At 36.6% G+C, this 23,994-nt stretch overlaps 1 protein-coding gene across 2 annotated transcripts in view; it reads right to left on the bottom strand.

The window, feature by feature from the left end:
• Window positions 1-161: 161 nt before the first annotated feature.
• The window catches only part of LOC120430878 (fatty acyl-CoA reductase wat-like), a 47,782-nt gene continuing 23,949 nt past the window's right edge, over window positions 162-23,994 (bottom strand). For both annotated transcript variants that reach the window (XM_052711150.1, XM_039596007.2), the window contains exons 3-7: window positions 1,825-2,073; window positions 1,328-1,767; window positions 1,205-1,269; window positions 847-1,135; window positions 162-771 (exon numbers count right to left, since the gene is read on the bottom strand). In XM_052711150.1, coding sequence (XP_052567110.1) covers window positions 543-771; window positions 847-1,135; window positions 1,205-1,269; window positions 1,328-1,767; window positions 1,825-2,073 — 1,272 coding nt within the window. In that variant the 3' untranslated portion in view covers window positions 162-542. The remainder of the gene's footprint in view (window positions 772-846; window positions 1,136-1,204; window positions 1,270-1,327; window positions 1,768-1,824; window positions 2,074-23,994) is intronic.

Here is a 23,994-nt window from a genome sequence, read left to right as displayed (position 1 = left end):
CGAGATGTGGATGTAATCGTCTTTTTCCACTGTGCGATGATTCCGACGACCCCGCTGTTGAGCTCAAATCTGGAGTTTTTTTTTTGAAAAGGTCCAATAATTTTGAATTGGTCTGAGCCCTGTTTAGAAAGGGAAATTATGATATTAATAAATGGCAACGATTTGGTAGACTTACACACTTTATTTTAATAAATATTTATAAAAAGAGACACTATACGAATGTCGCAACATTCTGTTGAAAATTGAGCAAATAGTGTCAAATGTTGTTATATTTTTTTTTGTAAATGGAACCACCTGTAAAGCAGATGGACACTCGGGAAGAGGGGGAGGGAAATAAAGAAGGCGTTGTGTCCACATGGTTTACCAGCATGGTCTATTCCAAGTACTATGCTTTGCATTGTTTCCTTCCAGTTTTGGGTAGTCGTCGTCGTTGGTTGTTTCATGATGGCCTAAGGCTTGTGCGGTTTCGTGTGCGATGACTAGCAGCGCGCATTTCAATTCGGGAGGGTGGGTGTCGTTGTACATCACAAGGGTTTAGAATTTTAGAACAGGAGGTAGTACAGCTGGAACAGAATAAGGGCTAAGATCACCGCCAGGATGCTGTGGACCGTGAGTTCCTTTTTCCGCTGCACCAGTCTGGCCTGCTTGACGTTGTTGAGATCCTCCTTGAAGAAGTACTTCTTGAGGCCGGGCACAACACGCTCGAAGTATAACCGCCAGCTGTAGTTGCGGTTGTCGCAGGGGTACTGCCGGTGATCGGCAGAGTTCATTCTGCGGAGGGGAAGGAAATGCGTTTTCGTTAGAAATGGTTCAATGTTGGGATCGGTTGCGGGTTAGGCTACTTACTGGACGTACAGATCGCGCATGTTCTGGTTGTCGAAGAAGAACGTGGTGTTGGTAAACTTCCTGACCGTTTCGACCACCTTGTCGATCTTGTTGTACGTGCTCACCAGCCGGGGCTTCTCGCCCCGTAGCCGCATAGCCGTGTCCAGCACGAACGCCGGCAGGTAGTGCAGAAAGAGCGAGTAGATCCGGAACATGGTGTCACTGCTGGTTACAATGGATAGTGGTGTGTACAGCCCCGTCAGCAGGGGGTGCTTTTCAACAACCTTTGCGCACTCGAGACGTCGTTCATCTGAAATGTCGCAATTTTCAGGGTTATTCAAAAGGCCTTAAGACGAACTTATAGTTATAGTTGACTTACCAAACGTAAGGGGATTGTCCGCGGAGCTGATGCAGTTGTAGACCAGTACTTCCTTCTCTTGTTCCCTAAGTTGAGAAAACACAGTTAAATCTTGAACATATCCTCGAAACACAACCTTCTCACCTGGTGGCGTACGTCTTCCAGCCGACGGCGATGATCGCGTTGCTAACGTAGTCCACCGGCACCGTGTCGATCTGCACATGTGGGTCGATTTGGGTCGTCCGAATCAAGCCATAGTACCAGCCGATAAAGGTGCCGTTCGGGCCGTAGATACTGTCGCACCAGCCGGGGATGGGCTCATCGATGGCAGGCATAACGCAGGATGGCCGCAAAACGGCCACTGGGAAGTATTGACGGTAGTTCTGGGTAAGGACCTCGGCCAGCGACTTGGTGAACGTGTACGTGTTTGGCCACTTGAGCGAGTACTTGAACAGCTCTTCCTTCATCTTTTCGTCCTGCAGGTTCGCCAGCACCTTCTCCGGGTTGAAGTCCACCGGGTAGACGCGCTCCTCAATGTGGTCCGTGTAGCTGTTGGAGTAGGCCGTCGAAACGTAGATGAAACTCTGAAAGTTTTGAAATTGTTTAAACTCCACCAATCGCATCCCCAAAACCCAACCAACCTCCATGTTCTTGGCGTGTTTGCCGATCTCCAGCGCTTCCCGCGTTCCCAGCAGGTTTATTCTGATGGCTTTGATGATCTCTTCATCAAACTTGACGGTGGCAGCAATGTGTAGAATTATATTGACGTTCTCCCGCAGGTACTCCATGCTTTCTGCCGACAGGCTGAGGTTCTCCTTTTCCAGGTCACCCTCGACCACCTTGATCCGGTCTTTGTAGTTTGGGGACTTTTTCGTCAGTCTGTCGAATACCTGATGGGAGGATAAATTGGGTTAGTTTTTGAGAACAATGTATTAAACGATCATGCACTGTTGAATCAGGAATAGTCGCATGTAGAAAAAGAGAAAATGTCATGAAGCTCTGAACAATGCAAAGAATTGTGTCTGCGGTTAACATTACGCCGTTAGGCCTGGCCAGTTTTGCATATTCCCTTTGCTCTTATGTTTCTGACGTCGTGCTGTCTTACATTATTTGAGAGTGAGATGTTCAACAAATAAAGATCATTGTTTTGATAGAACATTGAATTATTATGGTGCAGATTAAAAAACTCTACCGTAATCTGGGGCGATCGGGACACATGGGGCGAATTGGGACAGCAGTTTTAACCATGTTGGAGCACAATATTTTGATTTTTCTGGTTGGTTTCGGTCAGACTCAGACCAACAAAATGTGTACATCCATTTTCAAATTTATAAGCTTTAACCCTCTAACGCCCATGGTTACTCCAGAGCACCACTAATTTTTGTATTCTAAATTAAATTTCTCTGCAACCATGCATTTTTTCAACCTGGTTCAACCTGCATTAGTTTATATAGAATGTTAGCTTATAACTATTAAAATTTCATCCAATTTGGTCGATCCAATTACGAGTAATAGTGAAAAACGTAAAAAATCTCGATTTTGCTCTGGGCGGGAAGGGGTTAAGTGCTCTAAAAACTGCTGTCCCTATTCAGACTGTAGTCCCGATTCACCCCAGATTACGGTATGATAGTTTCACAAAAAAAAAAAAACAAAAAAAGAGATAAATAAAGTGAGGAAAAACAAAATGCTACAGATCGAGTTCATCTACTTTGTAGGCAGATGTAATCATCATAACAATGGGTTCATGTCCGATCGCAAATCCCATTGATTGCGCTCTATCGCAACCGATCGACAAATAGTAGTGCGGAAACTTACAAATAACCGTAAGTAATTATCCGCTCACACCCCCACTCCCAAACAGGTAGTTACTCTACTCATCGTTAAACGGCCCCGGGTGTGAGCTGAGAAACAACGCACATCACTCACAGGCTATCAATCAACTAAATGAAACGTTTCCGTTCAAAAGCTGCCCGAGATGCATTCGTAATGAATTTAATTAAACCAGATTGCCTTCCTGCCCGGATTCTACCGGTTTTCCGGGGGGGGGGGGGGGGGGGCACTTCGCACATATGCAAAATCACACTACTGCGAGGAGAACCGCTAGATTCGTACTAGAGTAGTTGAGTTGAGAACTTGCAAGAAGTGTGATCGCCAATTAGTATTAAAACTGGGTAGTTTTTTTTCGATCCTTACAAAGCTTATGCCTTCAGGCCAAAACTGTAGTGGACAAAAACCAGCCATTTCTTGAGTCTTGTACAGTTAGGGATGATGCTGGCTTATTGCTCCGTTTATTCGCCTCATCATCAATTGTTATTTGATGTTTTTTTTCTTCGCTGAGTTGATTAACTGTGATTATCGGCGACGGGCAGTAATTGCGGGTATCGCATCACATCGTACCGAATGAGGGGAAACGATTTTTTTTTGCAGTTTATCGGATTTTATTCAATTAACAATGTCATGCAAAAGTGTTGATGAGTCACTTGTTTTCACCAAAACTATTCTGATTAAAAGCATTTTTCACATTTCCCATAAATGTTCTCACCTTCTTCTGCTCAATATATATAAATAATTTTTTGAGACAAGAAAGTCATTGTGAGCTACTTTTGTTCTACAATAATTTTTACTTCTTTTTTCCTTTGATTTAAGCATTGCTTTATATCTTATTTTGTTTTTATTCCTTACTGATTATTTAGAACAAACTCTACAACCTTCAGCAATTGGGTCCTAAAATGAAGCTTAGATTGCTTATATTATTGTTTACAGCGATAAAGCTTATTTTTCTGAGTACAATGACCCTTTGTACGACCACAAAGAGTTTAAAATGGATTTTTAAATCAATTTTGAAAAATTAACCTCGCGGTCTTTCTTGACAGAAAAGCTCCTACTTGACAGCTCGTTCCAAGGGAACCATAGTTGATCCATAGAAAAAATGTTGTCCTGTCAAAAAAAATTGTTGCATTAAAATGAAAAAAAAGTTATCAGAAATGGTTTTAAATCTTTTTTTTACCGTTGTACATAAAAATTTACATAGGGCTTTAGTACCCAATTATCATTCCCCGTAGTTGGGTTTTCTTTATATTATTTTATTTTCTGGCATAATTGACTTGTTTGTTAATTGTCACAAAACTCATTAAAAATAAAATTTCCTGGAAAATTTGAAATTTAAAAGGCAATAATAGCAGGATATACCTTTGTTTAAAACTCACATTGGCACGTTTACATTGTTTTGCTTTAAATATGCTTTATAACAATTCTAGATTACTTTTTCAAAACAACCAATTTTCCATGGGTTTCCTATGTACATACGATCATTTGAAAAAGTAAGCAAGTATTGTTCAGCTTCACAACTCGTAATTTTTTTATTTAGGTGGGTGATTAATTAAATGATTAATGGCACTAAACATATATGTACACATATATACTATAGTTAAAATTACTACCCCTCTCCCGCCGATGGTTACTCCAGAGCACCAAGACTTTGAACTTTAATATCTCTTAACTGACACAACTTTTCATGATGCTTCAAGTTGCAGGTGTTCATGTAGAATGTATACTGACATCTCCCCAAATTTCATCAAATTTGGTGAAACACAAGAAAGGTAACAGGGCGAAATGTAAACAAAAATGGGTCAATTTTAGGGAAATTTATAAGACCTGTTTTCAAAAGCCCGTAAAAATTACCAAACACAAAATTTTATGAAACAAAAAATGTTCTGCTATCATTTGAACTTGGACAAGAACCCCTGTGAATAACATTGTGAGTTTGGACCGATTTTGCATGTTTTTCGACCTTTTCCATTTGTTGCACCTGAGCACCACATAGGCATAGGGACCATCCATAAACCACGTGGACACTTTAGGGGGGGGGGGGGGGAATGGCGATTGTCCACGATCCATACAAAAAAGATTTTTTTGTATGGACAATTGTCCACGAAGGGGGGGGGGGGGGGGTAACAGATTCCCAAAAAAATGTCCACGTGGTTTATGGATGGTCCCATATTAGCAACTTAATATTCAGGAGCACTTTTTTTCTAAATTACAGAAAAATCTTTAATTAATCAAAACAAAAGTTTATAAACGTTATGACTATTCAAAAACAAGACAAAACATTGCTATTAAACCGATGGTTTTATTATTTTCCTTATTTTTAATGAAAATGGATGTTTGTGAGTTTCAAATGACCCATTCAAAGAAATCTGAAAATGCAGAGATTTAAAAATTTGTCTTTCATACTTTAGAAACATAGTCTTACAGCAATGAATAAGTAGTTTTTAACACATTTCGAAGCATTTTCAAACAACTGAACCAATAGATTTGAAGAAAACGAGTTTTTGTGGTTTAAAAAAAAGTTGCTCATCATCCTGATTGTGCTCTGGTGCACCACTTCAAATTCAACTTTTTGCATCAATTCGATGTTTGTGGGCCAAAGTAAAGTGTTTCCTGCATTATTGTACCAAAATTTAACCATTTACTATTTTTACGATAAGCAAACAGCTCTGGGCGTTAGAGGGTTACAGTATTGACAAAGAAAAACTTTTAAAATCCTCATGGTGTAAACATTATATCGAGCCAAACATTTCATTAGGGCCCAAAACCAAAACGTAAACATTCGGGATTATTCCACTATTCCATTCATTAGTACACTCCCTACATACCCTCCAAGAATCAGATTGATAACAAACAATTTCCTATTGAAAAAATCAAAAACTCAAAAGGGCCCATAACAATGTTCACTCCGAACCAGTAAAAAAGTTCAATTGGGCCCTTTTCTTTTTCGCTAGTTTTTCGTAGTTGAGGAACTTTCTATGTTATGAAGTGCAGTTTTCATACATTCTTAACACTAATTCACTTAAAAAACAACGTTTGGTTAACGTTTCACCAAGGATTTCTGCAGAAAAAAACTTCGTCGAACCACAATATTTAACACGGTCCCGCGGATCCTGTTCAGTACACCTTCGAAGAATTTTATATTTCACATGCCCTATTCTCACCATTCGATCACAAATCTTCACCAATTAACATAATGTTCGCTGAATTCCTCATTATTTCTAACTGAACAGAAGGTCCCATAAACATCATTCAATACAACAATCGGATGACAGCGCTTTAGTGCCCTTTCAATTCTCTTTGAAATTGCATCTAGAAAGGGCCCATTATGAACAACAGTTGGAAAGTTAAAAGGGCCTAATAACGATTTTTTTTTTAAATTATCAGTTTTATTGCGAAAATCAACATAAATTAAGAAGCATTAAAGCAGAGTTGAGGATAATGATGTGTTTTATCGTATCATAAGTAAAAATACCATCAGTGAAGCTTCTTTTTAAAATAGGAATTGAAACAAGTTGTGCACTTTTTGCAAGCGATTTTCTCGAATCGCGGATTTTGGTTTTGTGCCCTAATGAAATGTTTGGCTCGATATGTCCCTCGACTCTGACCAAAGTTAAGGAAGGAGGGGGGGGGGAGGGGGGTTGGCAAAAGCAACAAAATTAAAATTACATGCCATTGTTTCAACATTTGAATGAAAAACGGGTTTAAAATGCGTTTTACACCTGTCCAATGGTTTTGCAATAATTAGCTGGGTGATGAATAGAGAGAATGCGTAACGTGATTTTCGAATGATCCCACTTTGTTTACATTTACAAATAAGGAGACTGTTTAAGCACAAGTATGACTTTTTTCTTACTGATAAATGAGCTGTTTTATAATCAGTAGTAGGTGTCTTATTTGGTCTAGTTTTGGACATTTTTTGCTGGAAAATTGTGTGAGTTTTCCAGTTTCGATCGGTTAGGAGAGGTTTTTCTTTTTCACGAGTGACGAAGAACTGCGGCGAGAGTATCATTCTGCGATGTCGCAGATAAATTCTCTGGCTGATTTTCCTGGTCCAGCAAATTAACATCGCTAATTCTAGCGAAGCTGATCCAACAAACAGAGAAGATTTTCACTAAACTAGTAGGTTTTCAAACGGAACCAAACAATAAAGACTGGATGGATACAACCGCATCGACTCCATAAACAACATCCATCCATAACTATAAAAAATGACGATCTCGCCTTAAACTTTCTTAACATTTCTTGATTTCAACTCCAGGTCCTCAAAACTCACACATTTTTCATTGTTGCAAAAAAAAAAAAAAAACTTTGATCGATAACAATACTCTCTGCTTTTGGCGAACAGTACATTGGTTCCACATTGACAGTTCATAATTAAGTTAGTTCAAAGTCCCCAAATTAGTTACCTCATCAAGCTTTAGTTTTTCTCTCCTATGTATTTTTTTTAATAAAATATACTTTATTGAACCTTTCTTATAATAATAATAATTACATTTGATTTGCATAATAAGTGATCAGATGTTGCTCTATAGCTTTAGTTTGCTTTTCGTGATTTTTGTAACACTAGGTACAATGAGGAAAAAAAAATGTTAAGAAAACATAACCAAACCTAAATCTAACTTAAACTTACATATTTCCATAAGTGTTTTTTTTCAATTACTCAGTTTTCTTTTGTTTTCAACTTTTAAAACTATTAGACAGGAAATATCAAAGTTATTTGTACGCAAAATCTAAGTGCTAAGTGCTGATGATAAAAACAGAATCGATCTCAAAACAGCTAGAACCCCAAACCTGATTTCCTGGTACACATAAACATCCCCAAAATATCAACGATTTAGCTTAAATTTGGCTAAAAATAGATTTACCAGCTCTATTCTTAGCTCTTCAGGTGGGAAGGGCTATAAACCGCATATTTTAAAACCTTTAAAAGCTTGGAATTCAAATTCCCGCCAGACCCACTCAGCAAGCCCCCGTTTTGGGCTGAAACGGAACTGATTAACGATTCAAACGCGTGTGGCACTTTAAAATCCCGCCAAAGTTTGTTAATTGATTCGCTCACTTGGAATCGCAATTTGGCATGGGCTATTCCATTCTTTGTTTTTATTGAGATAAAAATGACATCAGATAACCCGTTGACGTCAAACATATCATGCTATTTTTGGAGAATCCAGTTTGATTTGTGACTTCACTGGAACAAAAGTGGAGTTTTTGTCAAAGGGCTAGTAAAACACGACGATCATCTTTTTACGACGCATTGATTTTACGACTTTTGGCACTCGATACGATAAATTCAAATTTATTCGAAGATTTATACCATAACCCTTTTTACGATGTTTAAGGTACATCATTAAGGTTCAGGAAAGGATCATAAAACTCACTCATTTGCATCGTGCACTAGTTTTTTTTAAGGCGTTGCTACTGTTGACAAGCTTAAGTATGGTGTAAATAAGTCAGTCAAAATTAATCAAGTTTTTTTGTGTGGTTGACTAAACTTTGATCGTCCACTTTAATTAAAACCACGCTGACAGGCTTATCAACTGTGCCACGCTTGCCTACAAACGACATAAACAAAGCATTATCGATGGGAGCTGAACCTCTCTAGACTAGTCCAGACCCGAGGAACCGGTTTTTGGCTTCCGAGTGATGATCATTTTTCGGAAATCCACTCGTCGTCGTGGTCGTCAACGCGGGAGGATGGCCTTCAGAGTTTTGCGCTGAATGTCGTACAAATTTGGGACTAATGTTATTTATAAAGCCACATTTATAGAATTGGAGAGCCCACCTTCGGGGGATGTTTTGGAAGTAAAATAAGACGTATAGTTATGACGATTTCACAACAAACTAGAATGAGAATGATGGAGATCTTTGCCTCGAGCGTGACCGTTGGGCAAGGTCCAACGATTCTCGAATTCCTAGGTTTGTGAACCTTTGTCTCGCAGCTAAATCTCCTTGTCTGACAAAAAATATAAGTGGAGCTTCCAATAGTAGCGATATATAGTGCGACGTCATTTGGTCGCAATGTTCTTTAGCTAGTGATTAGAGAAACAAGAGTCGAGGCTGGTTTGCCTTGGCAAGGATTGTGTGCTCGTGAGGTTCTAGATTCTTTGCTCTGTGTTGACCCTTAACGTAGCTGATCTTGGACTATTTGATTCAACTGCTTTCATAGTTCAATGTCAAAAATTTTATGATATTTTCATGATTACATTTTACTTCCATAAACAAAGGATAATTGTAATATTGAATGTTTGGCTTTTTGAAATGTTAGTCTTGATTAAAAAAAATAAAAATATTGTTCCCAAAAAGGTCAACAAATTTCACTAATCTTTAATATTTTAACATTTAAAATCGGACCATTAGTTGTTGAGATATCAACATTGGAAAATAATGGGTTGTTTGGGTGAGACTTAGATAATATAATTTTTTCTGTTTTTTATATCTTTGCATGGCAATATCTCAGCAACTAAGGGTAGTACCAACAAAGCCCCAAAAAGCAAAATATAGAGAATTTTCTCAGCTTTTCCAATTTTTTTTTCAAGGTGGGCAAATACGGGCACTAATTTAAAAAAAAAATAACTGTGACTATTAGCATAGCATAGCATTGGTGTCTACCCGTAGCTGCTACTTCGTTATTGACCAGGACCCCCAAACATTGCTCCGTGGACCACAGATGAAAATTAGGAACCAATCATCACCCCTTCGCAATTTTCAAAGATCCCTATCGTGCTGATCAATACCGACGCCGGCCACGACCAGTGGTAAGACACGGGGAAGTGGATGGGAATGTTAGTCCGATACTTAAAAAAAATAACTGTGACTATTTCCAAAAAAGTTACCTAAAAATGGCTATAACTTGAAAACGGTACACTTTATCAAAATTTCACTAAAGGACTTTTTGATTGCAAATTCATGATGTCTGTATGTCCTTAGGACATCATATCAGAAAATAAAAATATAAAATATTGTTTTTTTTTGCAAATCAAGATTCAGTGCCAAAAAGTGAAATAAAAAATCACCAATTTTTTTTAACGTGTTTCATCTTTTTTCAGTGTTGTTCTTATCCATACCTACAACTTTGCCCAAGACACCAAATCGATCCAAAAATTCCATCAAAAGATACAGATTTTTGAATTTTCATGTATAATTTTTGTATGGACAGATGCCAAATTTGTATGGAAAATTATATGGACAAGCTAATGATGCAAAATGGCTTCTTTGGGCATACCGAAGGCACCAAAAAAGTATCAGCCGGATTAAAAACTGCAAAAAACTCGAATGACCGGAATCTCAGAGAATTGCTCTCCAGAGAAAACGACGAAATACAAAGCGTAACGCCTGAGCGTAAACCGGGGTTTTAGTGTAATGGCCCATCTTAGTGACTTTGTTTACCTTTGATATAAAATCGTCAATATAACGTCATGATTTGAAATCCGGACACTTAGTAGCATATCATTGTTGTTATAACTGACAAAAAATCATGTAATAAGTTGGAAATGAAGAAATATCATCAGGATGTAGTCAGTCAGTCAGTCAGTTTTAAGAGAATGCATGCAAAATATGTCTTTTCTAACAATTTTTCATCTGAATTTGAAAATTAAAATGACTTGTTGTGCTTCGAATACCGGACACTGATAAAAGCTGATTCGAAATTCGGACACTTTTGCTTCGAATTCCGGACACTCGTTTTTGCTATTGAATCGCACAAATTAGGACTGAAATGTTAGTGAATGGCATTCTTTAGGTCTCAAATGAGCTGTTAATATCAAAACAATCGATATTTTATTTAAAAATTTAAGGAAATCAAAACCATAAATTTCTGCTTTGCCTTCCCGGCGCTTCGGACGCTTATGAAATATTTCACGTGAAATGTTTCACATTTTTAGTAATCTTATAATTTTATTTTATTTAATATAGAGTAATCTACGTGCGTATGTATTGCGTGTACGTACACGAAAATAAAGTGAGGTTAAATTTGGCAGGCAACAAAACCAAATGGTGCGCTAGTGTGCGTACGCGAAACGTCATAAAGCTCTATTGTTTTGACATTAACTACAGCGTTCAAAAAAACTGTAAATAAAAGTTGATGTTAAAATCAATCAAATAACCCATTTTTGACATTTATAATGCGAACTTATATCCAAATAACTGATAAAACAGAATGAGGTGTCCGGGTTTCGAAGCGTCCGGGAATTCGAATCATGACGTTAGCGTAGATTTTGAAATTTTCCAAACCATACGTAAAGTTTCTACTTTGATTACTTTTCCATTGTGGAAGGTCAGAATCATTTCTATTGATTCAAATTTGTAAGTTCCGTGTAATTTTGTTTGTAATGTGAATTTAGATAGGCCATAAAAAACAAATTTCTAAGTAAAAACTAATATTTTCTAATCCTCATTAGGCCGTTGTTAAACAAATTAAATTACAGGCCAGTTGCTTTGCAATCATATGTTTCCTAAATTTCTAAGTATTGGCGAAAATTATATTTTTGTGAGAAAAAAAGTTTTTGTGGAGCTAAACATTATAGTTTCATAAAAGTTCAAAATATTTTCAAATGAGCCCAAACAAGCTAAATATGATAATCAATGCAGAAAAAGGCATTTTGTATTAATTTGAGTTGATTAGACTTCTATTTTCATTGAAAGTTTCCAGTTTTAGAAAAAAAATGTCCCCTGATTTTTCGAACCAACTTTAAAGAGGGGATGCGGCTTTAACTTTGAAAAATATTTGCAACGGCCTTAATATTAGTAAAGTATCGTTATCTTTAACTTAACTAAATATTTTAAACCAATTGTAATTTAATATTTTTAGAACATTATACAATTGTTATCAAATTAACATTCTTTTGTAATGTTTCTCATTCTCCTACCTCACCTAATAGTTGTAAAGCGTGCATAAATGCAATAAATATGCACATCCTAGTTAATAAATCAAATATTTAAAAAATGCAAATTGCGGAAATGAGACTTTTAGTACCGACAAAATACAAAATAATCGGAACTTTCTGTGTCCCTTTTTCACTAATCTTTTTATATTAGTTTTGGACATTCGAGCAGTTATTGATTTTTTCTTTCACTCCATTTGCACTCAAATTCGGCACTCCATTAAAATTTTTCGTGTTCCGTTAGGCTGGAATACAAATTCGGAACAGTTTAGAGATCGTCCAGTGTTATCAAATCGTAGATAATCGTAAATAAAAAAAAAATGATTATTTACCTATTTGAAAAGGGTTATTGAGATATTTCTATTAGGGGAACATCCATAAACCACGTGGGCACCCTAGAGAGGGGGGGGGGGGGGGGGAGGATAGAGAAAGCCTTGAAAAACTGCTTATTTGATTTTTAAAATTTGTATCTGCAAAAAGATGGATTTGTTTATCCACGAAAAAAAAATTCATGAATCCAGAAAAAATCATTGTATACTTTTTGCGATACTTATTAAAAACAAACAAAAATGTTTTCTTATCTGGAGTTTTTTAACAAAGGTCCAAAAAACCATATAAAATAAAAATGTATTAGAATTATTTATCCCTTAAAAAAATGGAAGAATAAAAAAAAATAAAAAAATGCGAGATCAATTATTTTTTAAACTTATTTATTTATTCCTATTCAAATTTCCATGAAACATTCAATATTTTTGTCCCCTCATTGAGATATTTTTGAATCTTTGTAAAATTTGCAACGGTTTCATCAGTTTTTAAAGGATAAATTAGTCGATAATTGTTTATACTTTTTCTAACAATACACATTTTGTCCCTGAATTAAAAACAATATTGAATAATTATACATGAAATTCAAATTCACGCATTCATTAATTCCATTGAAGTTTCGTTTTTTTATTCAATAAAAAGTGTTTTTTGTTAAACGCGATGAAATTCAAAACTATGATCCTTGATCCGTTAACTCGAATTTCGCTACTTCGAATGTCCGCAAATTCGAATGCTCGCTAATTCGAAGGTATTCGAATTAGAAAGCACTCAACCGTCAAAACCATTTTTTAAACTGATGTTGACGTTCAATTTCATTGTCCTGCAATTTCCGAACACGTGGTTTCAAGCTTTTGACAGCCGTCAGTCGTTCCAATCAGCGAATTTGGATTCGCTTATTCGAATGCAATTCCATTCGAATTAGCGAATCCGCTCTGTATTGGGTCACTCAAATAATAAATTCTCGAAAAAAATTACAATTCGAAAATTTAAAAGGATTGAAATGGAAATGTGAGTTAAAAATTTGTTGGAAGTTCAAACTAAACTTTAAATATTGATATTTCAGTTTAGTTAAAAACTCAAAAGGAAATCCAAAAATGTCAGTATAAAAGTGGTTGCCATGATTGAGCAATTTTCACGTTGCAGGTTCTGGTCAGCGGGCCGAGGGCTGGACACCCCAGTATAAGAAGATGCATTGGAACATCCTTTACCACCTGTTGTGAATATATTGATTAGGGGCGGATACAAGGGATTGTCACATTTCTTGGCAGAGGTTCAACACAAAAAAAGGTTTGATCAATCTGAAATTTGTACGAGCTCAATTAAATCGATAGAGAGCCCAAAAAATGCATCACACTTCCCCGCATACATGACCCGTTTCATATCAGCCGAGTGGAATCGCAACCTTTACCTCGCTGGTGAGTGTTTTACGTCAAACTCAATTAGCCTAGAGCCGTTTTTGGGACTGATCCGCCTCCCGGCGAGGTGACTGACTCCGGCTGACCTCAAACTCGCGAATGATCTTTGCCAGGAAAACTATCGATCTCGAATAATCCATTGATGCCGTTTAAACAAAGTCACCAGAGGCACGGAAAAATTTGTGAATATCAAATCGCGAATCAGAGACGTCATTGCACTCTGGGCGACGTGCCGATAAGGGGACGACTCTGAAGACGAACTCACCCAGGGTCGTCGTCATCGCGCGCAGGCTTTGTCGCCTGAATTTGGTCGCTAAAATTGTAAGGGAAACCTGTTTTGGAGTCCGCGTCAAGCAATAAAACTTCCAATTTTGCCAAAGCCACTCACTGGTCCGGTTCGGTCTGGTCGATTCAAATTCGAAATTCTGCGACGTGCTACTTGAAGCGCATATATGCGGATATCACATTGCCGGAGATCTTTGTATAGGAAAAGCTACTCTACTGGATATGAGGTGGTCAGCTGTTTGCATTCTGCTCAACCGGTAAGGGTACGGCAAAGGTTGTTGTAGCCGCCAGGTTTGGAGCCAGAAATGCAAATCGGTATGCGTCCCGTGATTGTATCACGATCGAGTGTGGTGAATCGTTGCGAGGTGGCGCGGTGTAAAGTCGTAACGTCGGAATCGGGCTGGTACGTGCTTTTTCGGGTTTGTGCGATTTTCTTGTGTGCAAATCTATGCTGCCGACACGGAAAAAAAATCCATGCAACAGTCATTTCACTGTTGTTCATACCAAGATCTACTGATCAATTTTATTGCATTAAAAACTAGAACAAAATAACAAGATTCTAGACTGGAACCCTCGGGGGTTAGAGTAAATATCTGTACCATTGAATGTTGTGTAACTCGTCGACAAGCCGAACAACAAAAAGTGATTAACGAGCGATACAATCAGTGCCTCGCTGCCTCAGGTGAGCGATCACTACGCAACTGAATAAAGTCCCTTAGCTAAGCCACCGTCACCGCGTGTAATGGGAAATTTTCCTCTCAGCAGTTATGACTAATATAAGCCAGTGCCGCTGACCTATGAATCCTATGATACAGATAGACGCGTATTTATGGGGCAATGTCAGGTTTAAGGTTCGCGGTTTCACGAAGTCGTAATTGATTTTCAATGGTAGTTCGGAGCAAACGATGTCGAGGGATCAGCTTAAGCTGACTTAAGGTATAGCAACAGTCAGGTGTGGAGCTCCGATCTGTCTGCGGCAGATATGGGATCAGCATGCCGTTTTCGGAATTTTGCCCGCGCACCCGCACCCGTAAAGAAGTTCGCGTCTTCAGCAAAGTCCACTGTGACGAGAATCGTTGAGTAGGTTCCATCCGCGATCGGCCGACCTACCGGTCCGTTTCGTATGCATACCGAGTCACGTCTGGTCTGATCCGTCGGCAGCCGGCAGCTACCACCGGGTGACAGCATACCAAGTGGCCACAGCAGAGCGTCGACAAAGGATTGGCAGCGTTTTGACTGCCGCTTCTTGGGGTTTGAATTACTGACGAGTTCTCTAACGTGTCGCTACTAGTTATTAGTTTGAACACAACAATGCATGTGACGTGCGACAGAATGGCTTCCGACAGGCATTCGACTGGGTCATACAACCTGCTTTACACTGATTGTTGTCAAACTATCGGGGTTGTTTTGAGTTTGACACTTCTTTTACAAGGCGCTCACACACACATACCATACAATTGAAAAGTTCGAAAGTGAAAGTTCGTCGCTTTTTAGTATGACTTTGTCAAACCAACGGGGTACAAACCAAAAAATAAAAAAAAGTCATTTTAAGGACTTATTTCAAACGATGATTAATCCGAAAAATGCCACTCAATAGTATATTGATCTAAATTGAAACTATACACAAACATTTTTAAAAACATGCACATGATACACCCAAAACTGGGCAGCGTTCGTTCGAGAGAAAAATGGCCTCGAGTCGAGAGAATAGTGGTACCATTCACGGACACAGGGAAAACAGCTCGAGATGGGCGAGAAAATTATTCCCTTGAGGATAATTTGCAAAAAAAAAAAGTTCATCCGTCAAAACAAAAAACTAAAATTGTCGACTACGGGAATCGAACTAGAGACTTTTGACCAGGGCTGCGGAGTCGGATCATGACTCCTACTCCGGCTCCGGCTTTCAGCTCGAACCGACTCCGACTCCGACTCCAACTCCAGCCTACAAACTCTAGCCGACTCCGACTCCGACTCTACATATTTTTAAATGTTTCAAGAGTTAGTTAACTATTATTTTGGAAACATTGATAAATAGGATTATTTAAATACTTTCTAAATGTCATGATTTTCCCAAGAAAAAAGTTCGAACCACAAAACTGAAAAAAGTTTCCAGGTAACAAGTTTTAAACATTATTGAAACAGAAATCAAAAAATATCTCCAATTTTGAAGGCATAATTTTGGATTATTACAACAATTCAGAAGTATGGACCAAAATTTTACCGACTATTAATGATTTTTTTTAAATAGTGATTTTTGTAAAACAATAAAATCATGTACTTAATTTTTTTTACCTCATATTTATGTAAAATCGAATTTGCAATCGAAAGTACTTTACACATTTTTTTTATTTGGTGCACCGTGTTAAAAAAAGTCTTTTAAAGTTATTTTTTTTCAGAAAAAAATCCGGTTTTTTTTAATTTTTTAAAACAGTGTCCTTGATTGTCCATTGACGAATTTTTTTTTTTTAAGAGTTCAGAAAATTTCCTACTATTTCGTCTAAGAAAATTGGACCACTAGTTGCTGCGATTCAGCGGATAAAAGAATAGTTTTTTCTAAGTCTAACCCAAACAACTCTCCGATATCAATATTGTCCGATTTTCAATATTGAAAAATGAAGCATTCGTGAAATTTTCTGTTCGGAAAAATATATTTTTTTATGAATACTAACATTTTAAAAGGGCCAAACATTCAATATTTTCAGAAATGGACAATCATGGACACTATTTTAAAAAGTCAAAAACCGGAAATTTTCATACAAAATTTAACTTTGAATGGATATATTTTTAAAACGGTATAAGGCTTTCTAGGCCCAGTGAAAAAAATATAATTTAACCCAAAAATGATGAATTCCTCGTCACAGTGTCCTGATGCAAACAATGATCGAGCTCGAGCTGTCCCAGACCTGCGAAGTATGTTGGGCGGTCAGTCAAAAAAACCAGCTAGATCGCTTGACAAAAAACTTTTGCTAGAAAGAGATAGGAAACCTGATGCAAACAAACGTCCAGCTGTCATGTAAACATGCTTTGAATGTGTTGGTAATTTTCTGACTAGAAAGCCTTATGCCTAATCGAAAAATGTGTAAAGTACTTTTCGATTGCAAATTAGATTTTACATAAAAAAAATAGGTCAGAAAAATTTTAAAAGACCGATTTTGGGAAATTGTTTTTCTGTAAAAAAAATTAACCAAATTTTTTTCCGTTTGCCTGTTTTATTAATAGTTCTCATCAATACCTACAACTTTGCTGAAGACACCAAATCAATAGGGTGATAGGGAATCTCCCATAAAGTTTGAGCCAAATAAAGCAAAAAAAAAATTTTTTAAAATGGTTGAAATCTGCAGATTTCATAGAGAATTGCTCATCTGATAAATCTTTTTTTTTTTCAAATGGCAACGCAATGCATGCGACTTAAAAAACAATTAAAAAATAAGAAATTTTGTGAACAATAAAAAAAACATATTTTTTGTTGAATTTTAAATAACTCCGACTCCGGTTCCGAGTTATCAGAAATATTCGGCTACGACTCCGACTCCGACTCCAGCTCATAAAATGTAGCTGACTCTGACTCCAGCTGTTCGAGTTTTCGACGACTCCGACTCCAACTCCGACTCAAGGTCCCCAAAAAGACCCGACTTCACCGACTCCGGCTCCGACTCCGACTCCTACTCCACAGCCCTGCTTTTGACAGACTAACCCAATGACTTAACTGCCTCGGCCACCACAGCTTGGTGACAAAGATGTCGATGTATGACACTTGTTGGAGATTTATTGTTTCAATCAACGAATGCATTTGTTGTTAGGTGTGAGTTGGTAGCATTATTCTTTCGATTTTAGCAATGAGCCCTCAATAAATTTTGAGGGAGCGATTCTCTCGACTCTGAATTTCGGGTGTACTACGTTTCAGTAGAAGTTATTTTTCTGAAAATTACCATGGAGAATTCATCTCTAATTCTTTTTTTGTTTTGCAATTTCGAATTCTTTGTAAACAAAACAGACCACGTTTTTGAGAAACAGGTTTTAAACATTCAAGGCAGTCACTTTATGAATTATTTTAAAATTAAGAAGTTGTTAGCATTCATTATTATCACATGCTTTCGAAATTTACCAAAACAAACTTTTCTTATGGTGAAAATAAAATTAAGTGCAAAATCATCAAAAACTCAATCAATTGGGCACACAACACGACAAAACGTAACTGAAGATAGCTTTTCGAAAGATCTTAGCTGCAACAAGTTCCCACAACGTGCTCCGATCTCGATGGTCAAAAGAGATCCAATTTTCCGGTCTACATTGCAGCTTCTCAAGCCCTCGATGCGTTCACTCTTTAACTTTTCGATCGCCATCGAGAGCAGACAGTTTCATCATGACTTGTGTGAATTTAAAACGTATGCAATGCGAACCATTTTTGCATCACTTAATTCATTGATGGGCCTTTTACAAACGACTTTCCCTGGGGAGTGGGAGAATCCCATTATGATGGAGAATCTAAAACCGGATTTACCTCAGGTGACTTATGAGTGTACGCAATTCTGAAAATCACCAGAACTTACACATGATACGCATGTTAATAAGGTAGAAATTTGCTGAAGTTTAACCCGAATACTAATCAACCTTAAATTCAGCGCTCAGCAGCAATATTTGCAGGCTAATTATCATTCACGTGAGTCTTTCACAGCAACGAGATTGTCTCTCTTTTTCAGCATTTATTCATGTCCGTTTTATATGACTTAAGTAGCGAAACATTCTAACCGGTTTCTAGCGCAGTCTAAACTCCAATGACTTTTCGCGCAAGCCAGAAAAACGATGGATGTTGCATATATTTAAAACTCAAGGCCTGGAGGTTCGGAACTAGTTTCAACCTGAGGGGGGAAATGAACGTTTCTGCACGTACGTTTGATTCATTGAAGATAAATGAATGGTTTTAGAAAATCACACAATTTGGCAATTTTTAACCAATTAAAGCACTTATTTTTTAAAGAAAAACCTTCATTCGTAATCATTCTGCACCAGTGATTACGACCAGCTGACGGACTTTCACCCGTTTCTGTCCGTTTAACGTGTAATGTGGAGGCCGTAAGGTTAACTTATGCTTTTTGGATGAGAGGACAACCTACAAACTGTTACGAAGTTCGAGATTGAAAATGCAGAAAAGCGTAACAGTGGTGGAAAGCCCCGAAATAGGCAGAGGTTCGACTTTATTTTTGGGGGAAACTTTGCAGGCCGATCGTAACGGCTCGTTGCGAAGCATCAGCGCGCTTAAGTTGTCAGACACGGTTGACTGACTTTGTTGTGCTGTTTCTGCATATTTTTCGATCAACAGGCTAAAAAAATATCGTTTTGTATTATGTGCTGATGTCATCTTTAGGACTTTCAAAGCTTCTTGAAGATATCTTAAAAAAGACGATTTCATTTGTGATAACGTCATGATTCGAATTCCCGGACGCTTCGAAATCCGGACACCTCATCTTGTTTTATCAATTATTTGGATATAAGTTTGCATTATGAATGTCAAAACTGTGTTATTTGATGAATTCTAACATCAACTTTCATTTAAAGTAGTAGCTGTAGTTAATTCCAAAACAATTAAATAAAATAAAATTACAAGTTTACCAAAAGTGTGAAACATTTCACTGAAATGTTTCATAGGTGTCCGATGCAACGGGAAGGCAAAGCAGAAATTTATGGTTTTGATTTCCTTAAATTCTAGCAAATTTTTATACATAATATCGATTGTTATGATGTTAACAGCTTATTTGAGACCTTAATAATGCAATTCACTAACATTTCAGTTCAAATTTGTGCGATTCATAAGCAAAATCGAGTGTCCGGAATTCGAAGCAAAAGTTTCCGGATTTAGAATCAGCTTTTATCAGTGTCCGGGTTCGAAGTACAACAAGTCATTTTAATTTTCAAATTCTGACGAAAAATTGTTAGAAGAGACATATTTTGCATGAATTCTCTTAAAACTGACTGTTTATACTATATCCTGATGATATTTCTACATTTCAAACTTATTACACGATTTTTTGCCAGCTGAATGATATGCTACTAAGTGTCCGTATTTCGAAACATTCGAAACACGTTATAAAAATCAGACTTGATCCCTTTTTTTTGCATCGCGCAGATGTCTCTCGTCTGTCTCTGTGGATCATTTGCACCTCGCTCTTGACAAGGTTCCGAAAGGATACAACAACTTCGCACATTTAGCAATTTCCCAGCAAACTTTGAACTTTGTGCACGATTTGGAAGCTCATACATTCAAGTAATATGACTTTCCAGGATTTTAGATTTGTTTAATTGTGTGTGTTTAATCGTTTTGAAAATACATGTTTGAAACACAGCTTTGATAAAGTTTGATTTACGTTAATTAATCGTTCTTGAATGGTTTGTGGAAATTTTGCGAAAATTGTTTCAAATTGACCAAATAAGTTGATTTGTAGATTTTTTTTTAAGAAAGTGAAAAAAATATTATCATCATATCCATTTGCGTTTGAAAAAGTACAAAAAAAATAGTCCGAACCAAGTCGAGATATTTAATTACAGAGTTGCCAGATCCTTCAAGTGGGGTCAATTTATAAAATTTCTCTAATAGGGTCCTAAGGCCTTATATCAATTTTTATTATAGATCAACTATGGTCTCGTTGGTACGAGCTGTCAAGTAAGATACTTTTTACCAAGAAAGGCAACGGAGTAAATTTTTCAAAATTTATTTAAAAATATTTTTTTTACCCGTTGTGCATGACCAAAGAGGACATTTTGTATCATTGTTTCACCCGTACAACTCTCCAATAGGGTGCCCAGATAAAATGACCCCCTGCTCCACAAGCGGAAAACGGTTATTTTAAGCATCTTTTGAGCGAAATTGGTTGAGATTAACCCATTGATACCCGAGCCTAAAGTTGGTGAAAAAAATGATTTGCAAACAAAAATGACTTTTTTAAATCGCTAATAACTTTTCAGGATCAAATTTTACAACTTTGGTATGTTCTACAAAGTTGTAGAACATTAAATTTTCAATAAGAATCTCACTTTTGGGAATATATGGATGGAAGTAGCGCACCGTTTTTGACGGATTTGACCATTTCTCAGATTCTTCTCAATGAAACTAAATTCTGCTAAAAGGGTTGTGTAGGGGACATCTTAAAATGACTTCACTTGAAAAATCTCGTTCCTAGAACAAATCCTGTTATTTTGGCAGCTGTCTAAAGTTGAGGTACGTTTTTGGCCTTAAATGACCTCTCGAAAAATCATTTTTCTAATATTTTTGTTGGAATTGCTCGAAAACTACCCAAATGTTTGAAAATCTCCACTTCAAACATTTTAGCATGTCAATACGATTCCCTCGAACAAGAAACACTGTTGGATGACTTGTTTTTACCATATCGTTGTATTTGAGCATCATTTTAGTTTCATTTGACCCAAGGTCACCCCCTCTAAGGAGAGAGATTGGGTCAAATTTCAAACTTTTGGCATTTAAGGTAGTGTTCATCAAAATCCACCATATTTTGGGAAATGTTAGTTCTTAGATAGTAAGAACAAATCTACGTTGAAAGATTTTCGATGTTTTTTAAATTGGTTTTGTTATTAAGAAATTATGAGAGGTGTATCGTTTTTTGATCCATAGTCACCCTCACTGACGGTACACAAAATATTTTTTTTTAGAAAATTTCAGAAAATTTTGAAAAATGGCTTCTTAGAAACATTGGAGATTGGACCTCTGGTTGCTGAGATACAAGGGATAAACAGTGATGAAAATCCGACGACTATGATTAAATTAGCGATTAATCGCTGCCTGTTACACCTCACCAATAAGACTGCTGAGAATAGTCTTGATACTCAATTTGCCACGACTAGCTGTCATTCGTCAAGTGTACAATCGTTGATTGTAACAACCCATGACTGCTGGTGGTAAAGGGGGAAGATTGTATTTTGATCGCAGCAAGTTGGCGACTAAACCCAATCATTAAACATTTTATTCGTCCCTGCCACACTCAACGATCAAGTGGCAGTCAGGAATAACGAGATTAAAGCATACTCAGTGGGCTTTTCTTCAGGCAATCATTTTCGCGAGAAAAGATTTTCTTTCAAACTTGGGGATTAAAAAAAATGAATAGGAAAATTAAGGTCACTCACCCAATTTTCTAATGCCAATATCTCAGCAACAAATTATCAATTTCAAATGTTAATAAAGGTAATAGTTGTGAAATTTTCTGATTTTTTCGAAAGGTTTATTTGAAAAAAAATTGGAATCCAGACGATAATTTCAAACGGGCGTAATATGGAATATTAAGGCCTTTGGAAAATCGAAAAATTTGATACAGTTCCGATTTTAAAAAAAATAACATTATTTAAAAAAAATCATAGCTCGGCGGCAAATTACTTGCCTGTATTTCTCAATATTCAAAAGTTTCAGGTTTTGTCCCATACAAAAAGATTTAAAGAAATTAACTTTTTGTGAAAGTTAAAAGAAATTAACTTGTTTAAAAGTTAACGAAATGACAAGTTTGCTTTTACGAATAATATCGTTGTCAGTGTTTTCACGAAAACATTTCTAAAGTTTCTATTGGAAAGGTCCTATAAATACAAGCACAACACAAGGTTTTCACAAGATTTAGAAAGCCTTTGAATCTTTTATTGGATAAATATGTTTTGTAAGGAATATAACAATTATTGACAATCAAGTTTGAACTGAGGAAAACCCGGAAAATTATGCAAGTTATCCCTTTAAAATCAAACTGACAGTTAAATAAAAATGTCTAATTAGCAAAAGCTTTGGCCCAATAAAAAAGCAATGAAATTTTTAAAAAGTTGTTAAAATTCCGTACAAATCCGTATTATGCGAAAAATTCCGTACAAAAATTCCGGCTTGTTTAAAATCCGTACCCACCAATTTCTCATTACTGAATTCAGTTAAATTTACTGAAATCTGCACTACTGAAATTTTCAGTAAATGAGAACTTGCTGAAATTTCAGCAAACTTTGACAGCTCCATACAAATTTGTACTGAAGTTCAGCGAAAAACTAACTGAAAATTTCAGTAGTGCAGTATTCAGTAAATATTAACTGAAAACGAACATCAGAATGTGTATACAGATGGTAGCCTTAGTCAAAACAACTGAAATTTCAGCAAAAGAAACGTCAAATTATGTTGCTGAAAAGGGCAAACAATAAAAAAATAAACTGAAAAATTGAAATTATAGACCACGGTTTCCTCATTTGAATGAAAAAATAAATTTCCAAAATTTCTATGTATTGAGGAAAATTTTATTTTTGTGACAAAAACAAAGTTTTAGCGGTGCTGAACATTGTAATATCATAAAAGTTCAAAATATGTTTAAACGAGCCCAAACTAGCTAAATATGATTATCAATGCCAAAAAAGGCATTTTAGTTTGTTTTGAGTTGATCAGACTTCTATTTCCATCAAAATTTTCAAGTTTTTTGAAAAAATATTTTTTTGCTCCCTGATTTTTCGAACCAATTTAAACTTAACCAACCATAAACTTTGAAAAATATTTGCAACGGCCTTAAATGCTGATAACTTTATTCAAAGTTGCCGGATTTTCTTGTTGATATTGCCGTGGTCGAGGGCCAAGCCAAAATTGTTGGCGATTGTCCACGCTCCATACAAAAAGGTTTTGATTTGAATGAAAACTGCCCACGTCGGGGAGGATGGGGGGATTGATATTTAAAAAAAAATGTCCACGTGGTTTATGGATGGTCCCTTTGGAAAGTCTATCCTCATTGAAAGAAAATAAAAAGTGCACAGAGAAAACCGAGTGCATTTTTTTGTTCCATCGTTCAGTCATTTGATCAGATTTTGATTTTGAGTCCATTTGTATACGACAATACCTTTTGGAGTTTAGAAGACAACACATTTTGTATTTCTTGTTTCTTTCATCAATAATCCGACCTTTAGAAGATTGTTCTCTTTGATGTCTCCTTTACATTTTTTTCTAATTATTTCCATAATTTTGTCTCATAAATATTGAAACTTAACACATCATCCGCAGATTTAGAAATCAGCTCTGACAAAGTTCTTCAGCACCAACTCAATTTGCACTCACATGTCAGGAAAT

Source organism: Culex pipiens, chromosome 3 (assembly GCF_016801865.2).
Source record: "Culex pipiens pallens isolate TS chromosome 3, TS_CPP_V2, whole genome shotgun sequence".
NCBI classification, from domain to species: Eukaryota; Metazoa; Arthropoda; class Insecta; order Diptera; family Culicidae; genus Culex; species Culex pipiens.
This window is presented reverse-complemented; position numbering and strand designations above follow the sequence as displayed.